The sequence below is a fragment of the Penicillium chermesinum genome (genome assembly GCF_028974085.1).
Source record: "Penicillium chermesinum strain IBT 19713 chromosome Unknown utg000003l:1.0-5111272.0:1.0-5115320.0, whole genome shotgun sequence".
NCBI lineage: Eukaryota > Fungi > Ascomycota > Eurotiomycetes > Eurotiales > Aspergillaceae > Penicillium > Penicillium chermesinum.
In genome coordinates, this window is record NW_026695313.1 from 1195052 (window position 1) to 1208414 (window position 13363).

Below are 13363 nucleotides of genomic sequence, written 5' to 3' on the forward strand. Positions count from 1 at the left end.
GACGTCCTTTCCAGACCGTATACGCGCATATGTAGGACATGAGGAGCGGGGGCACCGTTTCGAGTATTGGAAACAGGGCGGAAGAGGATCCATAAGCCAGAATCCGATCCACCACCTAAAACCAGTTCGGCATCACCTCGGTGGCAAGTTCGGGGATTCTCGATCCGCAGCCTTACTCACCGACGCCAAGGGAGCGAACGACTTTGCACAAGTTCTTTTGCCCCGCGACCGGCAAAAGCTATCCATCATTCCCCCCTTCTACAGCCACAATGGTCTACACAATTGTTGTCCGTATGTGCCCTACTTCTGCGTCCCAACCTCTAGCAGCGTATAGGACAAGCAGCCTTTCGAAGCCTTGATACCCCGATTCTATACTAACGTGAATAGACATGCGAGCCAAGGCGGACCAGGAGTCCATCTCGAAGCTTCACGCGAAGCTCCTCGAAGCCTCGGCTGTTTACTCTCAGGACAAGGAGACACTCTCTTGGTTCGTGATGCAGTCCGTCCACGACCCGCAGGACTTCACCATCGTCGAGCGCTACGAGCAGGAGTCCTCGCAGCAGTACCACCTCAACAATCCGTACTGGAAGACCTTTGATCCGTATGTGATCCCTCTTTTGGAGAAGGACATGGACCTGAGACGCTTCGAGGAGCTGGTCCCTGCCTCTTCTTAAGCATTGCCAGTGGCTCTGATGGTTATGAGACGCTACTGGTGAGCAAAAACCTCCCATGGTGAGAGAGGAATTCGCTTTCCAAGATTAGCTTGCTAGTGATTACGTACGGAAAATCCAAAAAATATATTTGGCAAGTTCTTGTATGGCTCCAGAGGGGCCCGTACTGAACATACGGCAAGGAGCTGCTCAAACTAAGCGTGGTTTTAAAGATCCGCCCTGGAGAATATGTCATTTCTCTGAATCTAGGCAACGCGGAATAGCGCATGTACAGTGAAACCGCCAAGGACCGGGGATATCATGAAAAGCAAAGTCCAGAAATCAAAACGCCGATCGTGAACAGAGAGTATATCCCTCTGGTTCTGCAATACATAAAAGTCATGATCCCGTCTGAGACCCGTCCGCTTAGTTCCCAAGAGCTTCCCAAGGGCCCGAACGGGGTCTCACTTCCCCATCTATCTCGAACGCATCCTGACGAATATGACTGTCTTTGCTAAATTGGGTGGCCGCATTCGCAGCCCCCCTCTATGTCCGTAACGACCGATTCAAGATGAGACAAGAGCTTCTCGATCTCTTGCCTCTGCGCCTGCACGGTCTGCGCTAACGCGGAATTCTGTGCGTTGGTAGTCTCAATCTTGTCGTTGAGTGACGATTGCGCCTCCTGTAGATATGGCGTAAGGTGCGCTTGGTAGAGTTCTTCGGCGCCTAGTGTATGTGGCCTAGGGGTCGAACGGGTCAGCTCTCTATTAACCAGACTGCCAAGGGAAGAAGAGCCACATACGCATCTCCCGGCGGTGCATCCCCTTCGGCGCCCCTCCTAGCCTTTGCCTCGTTGACTAGTCGGTCCAAGTCGTTCAGATGCGCCACGGCGTTCCTCTCCTCGATGATCTCCTCGAATTCAGACTTCGCGCTTTCCTCCAGCTTCGCATTCAATTGTCTCCATACACTCTCCAGGCTCGCAGGGACGTGACGGGCAGGCGTGGGGAAACAGCTAGCAAAGTTGGAGTAAGAGTTTGCTCGCAGTGTACGCGCCAGGGCTTGATCGAAGACCTGGAGTAGACGTGATGCGCGGGGCCCGGGGGCTTGCGAATCCGGGGGTTGGGAGGTCTGAGATGGGGGGAGGTTTCGTTCAGTCATGATGCCACACACCAGCAAATATCTCGATCCGGTCAAGTTCACCAGATTTAGCAATTTTGCACGGAGTATGGAAGCGTTGCTTTTGGTCGGGAATCCTCTCCCACTTTCTTTGGTCGCACCTCTACGCGACGCGCCCGCGGAGTCACGTGCTCCCGCCCAGTATGTATTCGAACGCAGCACGTACTAGTAATGCTACAAAATACAACCATGTAGATAAAACAATTCCCGGGTTCTTGGAGAGAAAGGACGAAGCTAGACGCTTAATCGAGACCGAATGAGAAATCATGCAGGCTGGATAAATGAATACAGTCTGTTGGCAGTAGACGGGGCCTATGGAGCTTATTAAACCGATGGACCCTACTCGTGGTGGAATGAACGATGAACCGACCCAAGCGACCCGTAGTGTAATAAAGACTACCATGACGTACTTTTCACAGGCCGATATCCCGAAGAGTCCCTGTTATCATTGATATCTGAAGCCAAGACATGAAGAAGCCCTTGATTCCCATGCAGTCTCTAGAAGATTCAACAGCCCGGGGGGCCATACGCAAATTGATGGACGCAGAAGGAAGAATGATCCTGCTTAGAGTATTCACTTATAAATAAGCCAGATCACCAGTCGGTTGAACGGCAGAGAGCTACAGTAACAAGATATGTTGTAATCCCTGCGATCTGTGCGTGGCTGTTCCCTCCATCTCCACATTATGGACCTAGAAAAAAACAACGAAAAAAGTGATGCCCCCCCTCATCGGGTAAAAACGCCGCGTTCTCCCATATCCGATTGTCTAAAACAAGCTGATCGTGTCATCGTTCAAAAGAGCCCATCATTAATAGGCTGATTGAGGTGGAACCATGCCTCCATACCCCCCAGCCATCTGCTGCTGTTGTTGTTGCTGCTGCTGCTGCTGCAACTGGGCCTGGACCTGGGGTAGATCATGGAACCACGGATGTTGCAAAGCATCGCTGGCGCTAATACGCATTTCTGGACGAAGCTGGAGCATGCGGTTCAACAGATCCAGGCCTAACTGATCAATCTGAGGGAGGATCAAGCCCAGGTCTTGGGTGGCATAGACATGGAAAGTGGGCTTGTACTCGGGGAGTTGCGAGATGCCCGGCCAGGAACGTTCAGAGGGGGTTCCCATGAGCCGGAAAATCTTCAACAGCTGATCTTCGTTGGTAGTGCCGGGGAACAGGGGACGACCCGTGTACATCTCGGCCATGATACACCCGGCGGACCAGATGTCGATACTGGTGTTGTAGGTGCGGCTTCCCAGCAGCACATCGGGGGCGCGGTACCACAGAGTGACCACCTCGTTGGAGAACGTGTTCACGGGGATCCCGAAGGCTCGGGCTAAGCCAAAATCGCCAAGCTTAAGCTGGCCCTTCTTGTTGATTAACAAGTTCTGTGGCTTGAGGTCGCGGTGGAGAACCCGGTTCTCATGGCAGAATGCGATGCCTTTTAGCAGTTGATGCATGAAGGACTTGATGGTTGCTGGGTCCAACTGGCCGCGATCGCCACGAGTGTCCATGTAGCGCTTCAGATCCTTGTCCATGAACTCGAATACCAACATCAACTTATTCTCGGTGTGGATGACATCGTAAAGTGACACGATACTTTCGTGCTTCAGCTCCTTCATCAGTGAAATTTCGCGGATCGCGGTCGAGGGGGTGCCTTCTTCGGAGTCAAGGTGGATCTCCTTCAAGGCGACCATCTCGCCCGTCTGGCGATTGCGCCCTTTGAAGACCTATACCTTTCGATTAGCCGAGCGGGGAAGGGATACGAGGCAGAGTCCTCTGCATGCGCGAGGCCGGGAGGACGGGTCGCGAAGGAATGGGGACGTACAGTGGCATAAGTGCCTTCACCGAGCTATAGAGCAAGTCGATCAGTTGACTATTCAAGGCCTGCGGGGCTGGGAAAATAAACCTTTTCGAGCTGCTGGAAGGAACTGGGCTGCTGAGACTTGTCCATCCTGGGCTGGGAGGTTCTAGGGCCCGAAGAGAGGGGATTTGGAGAGAGAAAAGAGCTGGGCGAGACGATGGCCGATCTGGAGCTTTTATGTGCGAGGGAAGGAGCTGAAGAGTTGGAGGGATCCATGCTGATGAAAGGGACCCCGCGCTTGTGGGCCGAACGAGTCGGATTGGCTTATGTACGCTGGGCGCTTAGAACCTGGAGTTTGGGTCCACCTTTTCCAGGGCTATTTTTACAACAGTTGGACCGCCTGCATTTTGACTTTCTCGGTCTCAGCAGCAGGAAAGATCACCTGTCCGGGGTCTGTCATATCAGAAAAAGTATTGTGGGCGGCGGTCTTCATGGCGAGGCTCTGCTGGGACAGGGGACGGTGGATATGCTCGGGTAGCATGCACCTTACCATGTTCCAAGGTCATCTTCCAGTTTGAATTGCTCTATGTTATAGTCCGATGTATAGTCCGATGACAAGTACTTTACATTAACACGGTTGACTGCGTCATCAAAACACATTGCTGGGTAGCCTCGCAACGACCGATGGTAAGATCGACTGCGTGGGGTGGCTACAGCGAACGTGGTCTGTCTGATCCGTTGTCAGACCCCTAAAAAGAACAGCCTCATTGCGCACACCCCCAATGTTGATGATGCCTATAGGCATACCTCGCTTCTGCGCGCGCTCGACTAGGCGCCAGGCCGAGTAGGTGGCCAGACTGCTCCCGAGGACCAGGAGGCGCCCAGCATCATCTATTGCTTCCTCAGCCGCAGTCTTCACTGCCGGGTCGATATTTTCCCCGAACATGGTCACAGCAGGCTTCAGGATACCGGCGGTGGATGTTGGCAGCCAGGCCCCGTCATTTTCCACCTCGACGTGCCCTCTGGTACCGTCTTTCAGGATCGGAGGGCTCTCCAGGCAATTTGGGCAGGAGGGATACCGGAACGTAGAATACGGCGCTTCCGCAAGGTCCACATCACCATCAGGGTTCAGTCTCAAGCCCTTGCGCCGCTGCTCCTCTGGATTGTCAGTATCTAGTGCCCCTTGTTCTACCATGCGCGCAAGAAACTCTGCCCACGCTGGATTCAGTTTCTCCAAGGAGGACTGGAAGCTGGCGCGTGGGACTTGGTTGTGACAACTGGTACAGACAACGGCTCGCAAGTATCCATGTAGCTCGATGGTAGGCAGCTCTGGGTGAGCTATGGAGTGGAAGGAGTCGACATTTTGCGTCACCACCGAACTGATATACCCCTTGGCTGCTAAGTCCCGAATGGCCCAATGAGTTGAGTTCGGGTGTGCCTTGACGAGCCCTGGCCATCCGACAAAGCTCCGAGCCCAATACCGTTTACGCGATTCATGCTGTGACGTAAATTCATGGAAATAGATCGGCCGGTAGGACTTGTTTCGTCGGTAGGTACCCTGGTCTCCTCGGTAGTCGGACAGACCTGATGCGACAGAGATTCCTGCGCCGGAAAGGATGACTGTCTGCGAATGCCTGCCGACATCGACCCCGCGCAGGGTCGAAGACGGCGGGGCCGTGAAGAAGTTGCTCACGGCATCGATGGCACCAGCGAGGGAGGCGGCAGCGGAGGGCACAATGATAGCTGGCGGCAATGGACCCGTGAAAGGAATACGTATCGCAGGCGTCGTCATTGAAGACGCATCCCCGAAGCCAAAGCGCTTGGCGTGGACAGGAAGATGAGAGTCCGGGTCGGAAGTGTACCGGAATTGGGGCTAAGAATTCAAACCTGGAAATCTAAGGAACGACGCACAGCCGGCAATCCAAACAGGCATCCAATCGTAAGCTATCGAAGGCCGGCTCAGAACTAATGCAGTTCTGACTGGTCTTCTGTGGTCCCTGATCTTCGCGGTTTTTCGAAGCTGTACAAATTGGGGAGGTTGCGGCCTGCGAAGAGTTCGAAGGAAAGAATCCGTTTCTTGCCGGATTACATGATCGCATTGAACCATACCGCGATAATCTGATCTGAGGCTGCGCAAAGCTCTCGAGCTCTTGCTTCGCTCACGTTCATTTTCAAGGTTCTTGAGAACTATGGGCAGCATAGCCCCCAGCACATCCCTTGTCCACTCTGTTCGCCCGTGCTCGTGTGCCTCGAGCTAAAACGAGCGATGCCGCTGACGCAGCCCCTGCGGTGCAGGCTTCGTCCCTCCCTCCACCTTCTTGGCCACTCCTATCCCCTTTGTCTTTCAGCCCAGCAGCGTATCTTGGCCACCCTTTCGCCTCATAAAAGCCGGCTTTCCTCGTTATATAATGCCCGACCAGCTTCACACCCTCCTGTAAAATCGATCTCCATGACGCAGACCAGGGGCCATGGTGGCCACAGCCACGGCCATCACCACCACCACCATGACAATGTGTACCTGACCTCCTCCAACAAGAAAGACGCCGGTGTTCGCATCACTCGCATTGGATTGGTCGCCAATTTGGCCATGGCCATCAGCAAGTTCATTGGTGGCTACGTCTTCCATTCCCAGGCCTTGATCGCAGACGCCTACCACGCGTTGGCAGACCTGGTCTCCGATTTCTTAACTCTAGGCACGGTTGCATGGTCCCTCAAGCCCCCGAGCGAACGGTTTCCCAACGGATATGGCAAAGTGGAAAGTGTTGGCGCTCTGGGAGTCAGTGGGCTGCTCCTTTTCGGTGGAGTGTTCATGGGTCTCAACGCCGGACAGCTCCTTTTGGCCCAATTTTACCCAGAAGCGGCCGAAATGCTAGCCCATTCGGGCCTCCTAGGCCACGGCCATTCGCATAGCCATGGTGTCGACGTACATGGCCCCAACATCCACGCTGCTTGGCTGGCCGGTGGCTCTATTATCGTCAAAGAATGGCTCTACCATGCCAGTAAGCCTCCCTCTAGTCTAATTTAAGGATTCACTAGATGTTGACCTTCTTATTTTTTTCCCCCTAGCCATGAAAGTTGCTGAGGAGCGCAAGTCATCCGTTCTTGCATCCAACGCTATGCATCATCGTATAGACTCTCTCACCAGTATTGTGGCCTTGGCCACTATTGGCGGCAGTTATGTTTTCCAAGATGCCACCTGGCTGGATCCAGTTGGTGGTCTTGCAATCTCTCTGATGGTAGTTAGAGCTGGATGGGGCAACACCGTCACTTCCTTATATGAATTGGCCGACACCAGCGTGGATGATGAAATCAAAGCATCTGTGCAGACTGCTGCCTCGAAAGCTCTGAAAGATATTGAGGGCGGCCAGCATGTGATTGTCCGTGATGTTCAAGGTATGAAGTCCGGACAAAACTATTTGATGGACGTTGAGCTCGCTTTACCGGGCGATTGGGCAATCAAGCGTTCTCGAGGCGTCGAAGAAGCAGTTCGTCATTCGATTGGAGCCGGAGTGCGTGGAGTCAAGCGTGTGAAAGTGCGCTTTGTTCCTGTTGAAGAAAAAGAACTCACTTTCGCGGAGGAGTTCATCAATCCGGAAGAGAGTGCGAACCTGGAGACGCACGAGCATGCCCATGACCACGAGCATGACCACGATGACCATGGGAAGGCCTCTGAGTCTCATAGTCACGGTGGTTCTACTTCTTTGAAAAAGCGATAAGTGGGGGTTTGACCTGCGCGGCAACCCGGTCCATGCTTGAGCGAATTGGTAACTCCACCTTCTGCACCGTCACTCTGGTGGAAATCATACGCCATGAGGGCTCGATTCTTGAAAACCAAAGAACTATCTGGCCAATATGTTGTTCCATTTCCCGGGCAGATCATTGTCTCTGGTTTGAAGAATTTGTACAACTGAAACACATCATAGATTTAGTTTGGTCTGGGTTACTAGAGATGGGGCACGTGCCCTAGGTTGGAAGTAAATAGTGTCAATTTGAAGGCCAAAATGAGGCTTCAACTTCATTTTACGCATTTTCACAGCGCTCAGGGCAATGGGGACGTCGGCCTTATAGCCCCCGACTGCTATGATTCAACACAACCGTCCAGCACATCGCGTTTCGCGAACAGTCGAGGCTTCGAGGCTTCAGGGCTTCACCCGGGGTGTGGACACATAGTACGAGATGACATAAGCTAGGCTTTGAATGACTAAACCTCCTATTCGGGATAAACGTAGTGTGGGATTTTGAAGAAATTCAGCCCGGAACAAAAAGAAAGAGATAAAGTCGTTACAGCTTCCTCCTTTTAATCTTTCAACCCTCTTGAACTCCACCGGCCCACGCCCAACTGGAGTTAGCGAGGGCGGACACTGCGGGAGTCTTGATTACCTGACCATGGACGTGCTCCTCCACCGAAAACAATTTTGAAACTCAACACCTTTCCCCCTCGCTCCACGTCCCACTTTCTCCCACGCTCTGAAAGGGAGTTCGGCTGGTCGAAGATGGAAGAACAGGTAAGTCTCATTCGTGCTTGGGATACCAGGATCTTTTCCCTCATTCCTTCCATGGCCCCTCCCCCACTACCCCAAATAAAAATGCCCCTCCGAGGGGCGTTTAAAGACCACACTGAGATTGATGTGTTCTTCCTCCGTCAGGTTACAAATGCCATTGAGATCGCCTGGAATCCGTCCTCAGACCAAGCCTTGAAAGGGCAAGCCTTCGAATATCTCAACCAACTCCGCTCCGACCCTGCGGGATGGCAGGTTTGCCTCGCTCTCTTCACCAAGTCTCCCCCGCAGTCTGAGATTGTTCGACATACGAGCCTAGAAATTGTCAATAGTGCTGCACAAGCTGGGGTCATTGACTTCGCATCTCTCGGGGTCGCACGGGACGGATTGCTGGCTTACTTGCGACAGAACTACGGCCCTGATGGCTCCGCAACCCCCGACCCACCCTACATTCAAAACAAAATCGCCCAAACTATTACGTTTCTTTTTTCAGCCCTCTATGCCAATGGTTGGGAGACTTGTATCGACGATCTTCTAGGATTGACGTACAAATCGTCTGCCAGCACCGTTCGGGATAACCCTCTCGGAATCATCTTCTACCTGCGTGTGGTGAACTCGATTCACGAGGAGTTTGGCGATGTCTTGGTTTCTCGGTCTCGGGTGGAGCAGGATAAAGCGAACTCACTGAAGGATCTGATCCGTCAGCGGGACATGGAGAAGATTGCTAGCTCCTGGCAGGACATTCTTTCGGTGTGGCAGGATGGAGAGGATGCGGTGGTGGAGCCCTGCTTGAAGGCTATCGGTAGCTGGGTGAGCTGGATTGACATCGGATTGGTTGTAAACCAAACCATGCTCGACTTGCTTTTCAAACAGCTTGGGCGAGCCGAAAAGCAGGAGCTGCGGGAAGGCGAGCAGCGGGTTCGTGATGCTGCCGTTGATGTCTTTACTGAAATGATCGGCAAGAAGATGAAGCCTGCCGACAAGATCGAGATGATTAATTTCTTGAACCTGGAATCGATGGTTACACAGCTTTCCAATAGCACGCCCCTACGAGAGAACCGGTTTACCTTTAAGTACGACACCGACCTGGCAGAGACCGTGGCCAAACTCGTCAACATTACGGTTAGCGATATTGTGCGGGTGCTAGCGTCCGACGATGCTGGCCCGGTGAGAGAAAAAGCGGATGACCTTTTGCAAGCTTTCCTCCCACACATTTTGCGATTCTTCTCGGATGAATATGACGAGGTCTGCTCGACTGTGATTCCCTGTGTCAACGAAATGCTCATTTATATCCGAAAACTCAACAAGTCAAACCCGGCCTACGCAGAGCGGAACAAGACTATAATTCTTCCAGTCCTGAAAGCGATTATCGCAAAAATGCGGTATGATGAGACTTCGAACTGGGGCGATGAGGATGAACAAACAGATGAAGCGGAGTTCCAAGAGTTGCGCAAGAGACTGGGTGTTCTCCAGCAAGTCGTCGCCTCTGCAGACGAGCAGTTGTATATTGATGCGATTTCAGAAGTCGTTGGAACAACCTTTGAAAACCTACGTACATCCGGTGGACAAATTGATTGGCGAGATCTCGATCTTGCTCTCCATGAAATGTACCTTTTCGGCGATCTGGCTGTCAACAGAGGTGGGATTTACCAGAAGAATGCGCCCAACGGCCCTGCCGCTGTCCGCCTGATCGAAATGATGCTCCGATTGACAGAATCTGGTAAGGCACTCGTGATCCCACAACCCCCTTGAACGCCAAACCTGACTTGTTCTAGATATTCGATCTTTCACCCATCCTGCCACTCAACTCCAGTACATGGAGATCTGTGTTCGTTACACCAGCTTCTTCTTCCATCATGCTCACCTGATCCCCGGTGTCTTGGAAAATTTCTTGCAGCTCGTTCACCACCCAGTCCGCAAAGTCAAAACCCGCTCTTGGTATCTTTTCCAACGGTTCGTGAAGCAGCTCCGAGCACTTATCGGCAATGTGGCTGAAACTGTTGTGAAAGCCTTGGGTGACTTGTTGGTTATTCAAGCCGAGGTTCCCTCAGAAGGAGACGATGGGGATGAAATGTCTTCGGAAGATCACGAAGGCTCGGCAGACGCGGTATTCAACAGCCAGCTCTACCTTTTCGAGGCTGTGGGGATCATTTGCTCGACCCACGGAGTGCCTGTTGATAAACAAGTTCTGTACGCTCAATCCGTCTTAAACCAAATCTTTGCCGATATGGAACGCAACCTGGAAGCGGCCAAGGCCAATGACGAACGAGCATTACTACAGATCCATCACGACATCATGGCCCTGGGGACCCTTGCCCGTGGCTTCTCTGACTGGCAGCCAGGAACAAGTGACCCCTCTACCCTGCCTTCCGAAGAGGTATCGGCAGCTTTTGGTCAGGTAGCCGAAGCGACTCTCGTTGCGCTCGAATCTCTTAATTCTTCATTCAATATCCGCACCGCTGCACGTTTTGCATTCTCACGACTCATCGGTGTTCTGGGGGCACGTATTCTTCCCCAGCTACCTCGATGGATTGATGGGCTTTTGACCCAAACTTCCTCCCGTGATGAGATGGCCTTGTTCCTTCGCCTTCTTGATCAGGTCATCTTCGGTTTCAAGGGTGATATTTATGGCATTCTCGACACACTTCTAACCCCATTCCTCCAGCGAGTGTTCTCCGGGATCGCGGATCCTACTACTGGAACGGACGACGAGGTCCAGCTTGCTGAACTCAAACGGGAATATCTACACTTCTTGTTGGCGGTCCTGAACAACGACCTTGGAGCCGTCATCATCAGTGAAAGTAAGTCGTCATCTCATCCCACGCTTTGGTTCCTGGTGACTAAGAATTTGAACTCTACAGCCAACCAGCCTCTCTTCGAGACGGTCATCACTACCATTGAGCATTTTTCCAAGGACGTGGAGGACTTTACCACTGCTAAAATGGCATTCGTCGTTCTAGCTAAAATGGGCGCATGCTGGGGAGGACCGGATATCGCGCCTCCTGCGACCAATGGAGCAGCTACCCAGACCCAGGCAGCACTCCCCGGATTTGGAGGCTTCATGATCAGCCGGTTCTCCCCTCTATGCTGGGCCCTCCCCACGACGCCATCATTCAATTCGAAGGATGCCCAGGCGAAGAATGTACTGGCGGAAGCGGGAGGTCTCCAGCGGACAATCTATCTCAAGACTGGGATGGAATATGCTGATTATCTGCGAAACCAAGAACTTCCTAGAATGGGCATGGGTCAAGATCTAATCGAGGAATTCTTGACTGCATTGAATCAGCTGGACGTCAAGGGGTTCCGTCAGTTCTTCCCGGTATGTATCATCCATCCACACTAGGGTTCCTTTCCCTCATCCACTAACACTCAACACAGAGCTTCATCCAACGATTGAGTGCATAAAAGCCTCGAAAATTTCATTTCTGTTTTAGATTCCCCCATGCCATATTGTCTTCCTGTCGAGAATGAGATCATGATTTCTCTCGTCCTCGACCACCCAATCATCCATGCGAACTCCGCCTGATTTGATCATGTCATCTGTACTCATCTGTTTATGGATACCATTTTATGCCTGTCACGTCAAGAAAAAAAAGAACCATTTAACTTTGGAGCGGATAAACATCATGCAGAAGCAACAAGACTTCATTTTTCCATTTTGCTTGACATCGAGCATCACTCCGTATACTACTAGTAGGAAAGTTTACGGGCCATCCCAACCATAAAATCCAAGCGCCATAATTTGCTAAACATAATTAGATCGGATACCTTGGTAAAAAAAGATGGTATTCTGAACAATGAGAGCATCAAAAGGTATCGTATCGTGTCTCGAGGCATTTTTGTACCGCTACCGCTATAAAGTGATATTTTGGCATCCTTTTCGTTCAGATCACGGATTTCACACGACCCTGGTGCTCACTGAGCAAGAAGAAATATCCAAATCAGAATCCATTTCCACTCAATCAGTCATACTTTACTTTCAAAACCATCTATGATATCCCATGTCTGGTAACACACACACACACACACACAGAGAGAGAGAGAGAGAGAGGGAGAGAGAGAGGGAGAGAGATAGGAGAAACCCACTATAGCAGGTACTTGGCGGCGTGCTCGACGTGGTCGTCCGAGAAAGTGGCCATGGTGTAGTAGGAGTGGTCGTAGTCTGGCTGGTAGCGCACCTTCACGCCGTTGATACCAGCTTCCTTGGCAGCCGCCTCGAGGTTCTCAGGGAGAAGTTGGCCCTGCTTGTAGAAGTTGTCACCGGTACCCTAGACGGAAGACAGTTAATAAGCGTCATTGGACACGAATGGGAGAGACCAGAGCGACACATACGACGTCAATAAGGATATCGAGAGGGCCTCCACTCCACTTCTTAATCAATTCGGTCGCATCATGCTCCTTCCACTTCTCCTGCTGGTCCTCACCAAAGTACCCGCTGAAAGCCTTCTGGCCCCAGGGCGCCTTGATGGGGTTGCTGATAGGAGCAAAGGCAGAGACCGACTTGTACTTGCCCGGGTTGCGAAGGAACTTTTGTTTCCCGTTAGTCTCTTGATTGACATTGACCGGAAGAAGAGAACTTACAAGCGTCAGAGCCCCATGTCCACCCATGCTGTGGCCAGTGATACTGACCCGGCTAGAGTCTAGCTGCTGGGGGGAAAGCCGCGAAGACAGTCTTGGGAAGCTCCTCAGTGACGTAACTGTACATGTTGTAGCCGGCATTGTAAGGGGCCTTGGTAGCATCGACATAGAAGCCGGCGCCAGTGCCAAAGTCGTAGGAGTCATCTTCGCCCTGGATGTTGAGGCCACCTAGAAAAATACATTAACATCCGATCATTGTAAGTCGCGATTTCATGCTTTTTAGGATCGCGCGAGTCGAGCTAGCGTGAGGCTCATGCGGAACGTACGTGGGCTAGTATCGGGGTAGAGCACAGCAATGCCCTTCTTGCTGGCGGCGTGCTGGAAGAAGCCCTTCTCGGAGCAGTTGGCTGCCGTGCAAGTCAGGCCAGACAAGTAGATGAGGACGGGGACCTTCTGGGTCTGGGCCTGCGGGGGGCAAGTAGAGGTTGAAGTTCATCTCGCAGCGAGTGGTGGTGGCATTGTGGCTAAGCTGGAGCAGCTTGCCGCCGAAGGAGGCAATGGTGGCTTTAGTTGTGACGGACATGATGGGATTTGGAGGAAAGGGGGAAGAAAGCGGGAAAAGAGAATGGGTAACTTAGGGATGATGACGAGTTTATGAG

General features: G+C 52.2%; 7 protein-coding genes across 7 annotated transcripts; 3 read left to right on the plus strand and 4 right to left on the minus strand.

Annotated features, from left to right (window-relative positions):
• Positions 1-269: 269 nt before the first annotated feature.
• N7468_003336 (putative quinol monooxygenase) lies at positions 270-674 on the plus strand (the record flags this gene model as incomplete). The annotated part of the gene is made up of 2 exons (XM_058472633.1): positions 270-291; positions 388-674. The coding sequence occupies 2 exons, from the start codon at positions 270-272 to the stop codon at positions 672-674; spliced, it is 309 nt and encodes a 102-aa protein (XP_058331636.1).
• A 490-nt stretch (positions 675-1164) lies between these two features.
• On the minus strand, positions 1165-1808 carry N7468_003337 (PMF1/NNF1 family protein; the record flags this gene model as incomplete). Its single annotated transcript, XM_058472634.1, has 2 exons — positions 1165-1390; positions 1453-1808. The coding sequence occupies 2 exons, from the start codon at positions 1806-1808 to the stop codon at positions 1165-1167; spliced, it is 582 nt and encodes a 193-aa protein (XP_058331637.1).
• An 827-nt stretch (positions 1809-2635) lies between these two features.
• N7468_003338 (cyclin-dependent serine/threonine-protein kinase phoA) lies at positions 2636-3777 on the minus strand (the record flags this gene model as incomplete). Its single annotated transcript, XM_058472635.1, has 3 exons — positions 2636-3553; positions 3652-3675; positions 3733-3777. 3 exons carry the CDS (start codon positions 3775-3777, stop codon positions 2636-2638), a joined length of 987 nt encoding a protein of 328 aa, XP_058331638.1.
• Positions 3778-4276: 499 nt separating this feature from the next.
• On the minus strand, positions 4277-5796 carry N7468_003339 (putative SIR2 family histone deacetylase; the record flags this gene model as incomplete). Its single annotated transcript, XM_058472636.1, has 2 exons — positions 4277-5500; positions 5737-5796. 2 exons carry the CDS (start codon positions 5794-5796, stop codon positions 4277-4279), a joined length of 1284 nt encoding a protein of 427 aa, XP_058331639.1.
• A 97-nt stretch (positions 5797-5893) lies between these two features.
• On the plus strand, positions 5894-7343 carry N7468_003340 (cation diffusion facilitator family transporter; the record flags this gene model as incomplete). The annotated part of the gene is made up of 2 exons (XM_058472637.1): positions 5894-6626; positions 6694-7343. 2 exons carry the CDS (start codon positions 5894-5896, stop codon positions 7341-7343), a joined length of 1383 nt encoding a protein of 460 aa, XP_058331640.1.
• Positions 7344-8213: 870 nt separating this feature from the next.
• Positions 8214-11531, plus strand: N7468_003341 (Ran GTPase-binding protein LOS1; the record flags this gene model as incomplete). The annotated part of the gene is made up of 4 exons (XM_058472638.1): positions 8214-9846; positions 9902-10927; positions 10988-11445; positions 11505-11531. 4 exons carry the CDS (start codon positions 8214-8216, stop codon positions 11529-11531), a joined length of 3144 nt encoding a protein of 1047 aa, XP_058331641.1.
• A 680-nt stretch (positions 11532-12211) lies between these two features.
• N7468_003342 (S-formylglutathione hydrolase) lies at positions 12212-13287 on the minus strand (the record flags this gene model as incomplete). Its single annotated transcript, XM_058472639.1, has 6 exons — positions 12212-12394; positions 12459-12653; positions 12708-12750; positions 12830-12932; positions 13031-13111; positions 13155-13287. 6 exons carry the CDS (start codon positions 13285-13287, stop codon positions 12212-12214), a joined length of 738 nt encoding a protein of 245 aa, XP_058331642.1.
• Positions 13288-13363: the final 76 nt, after the last annotated feature.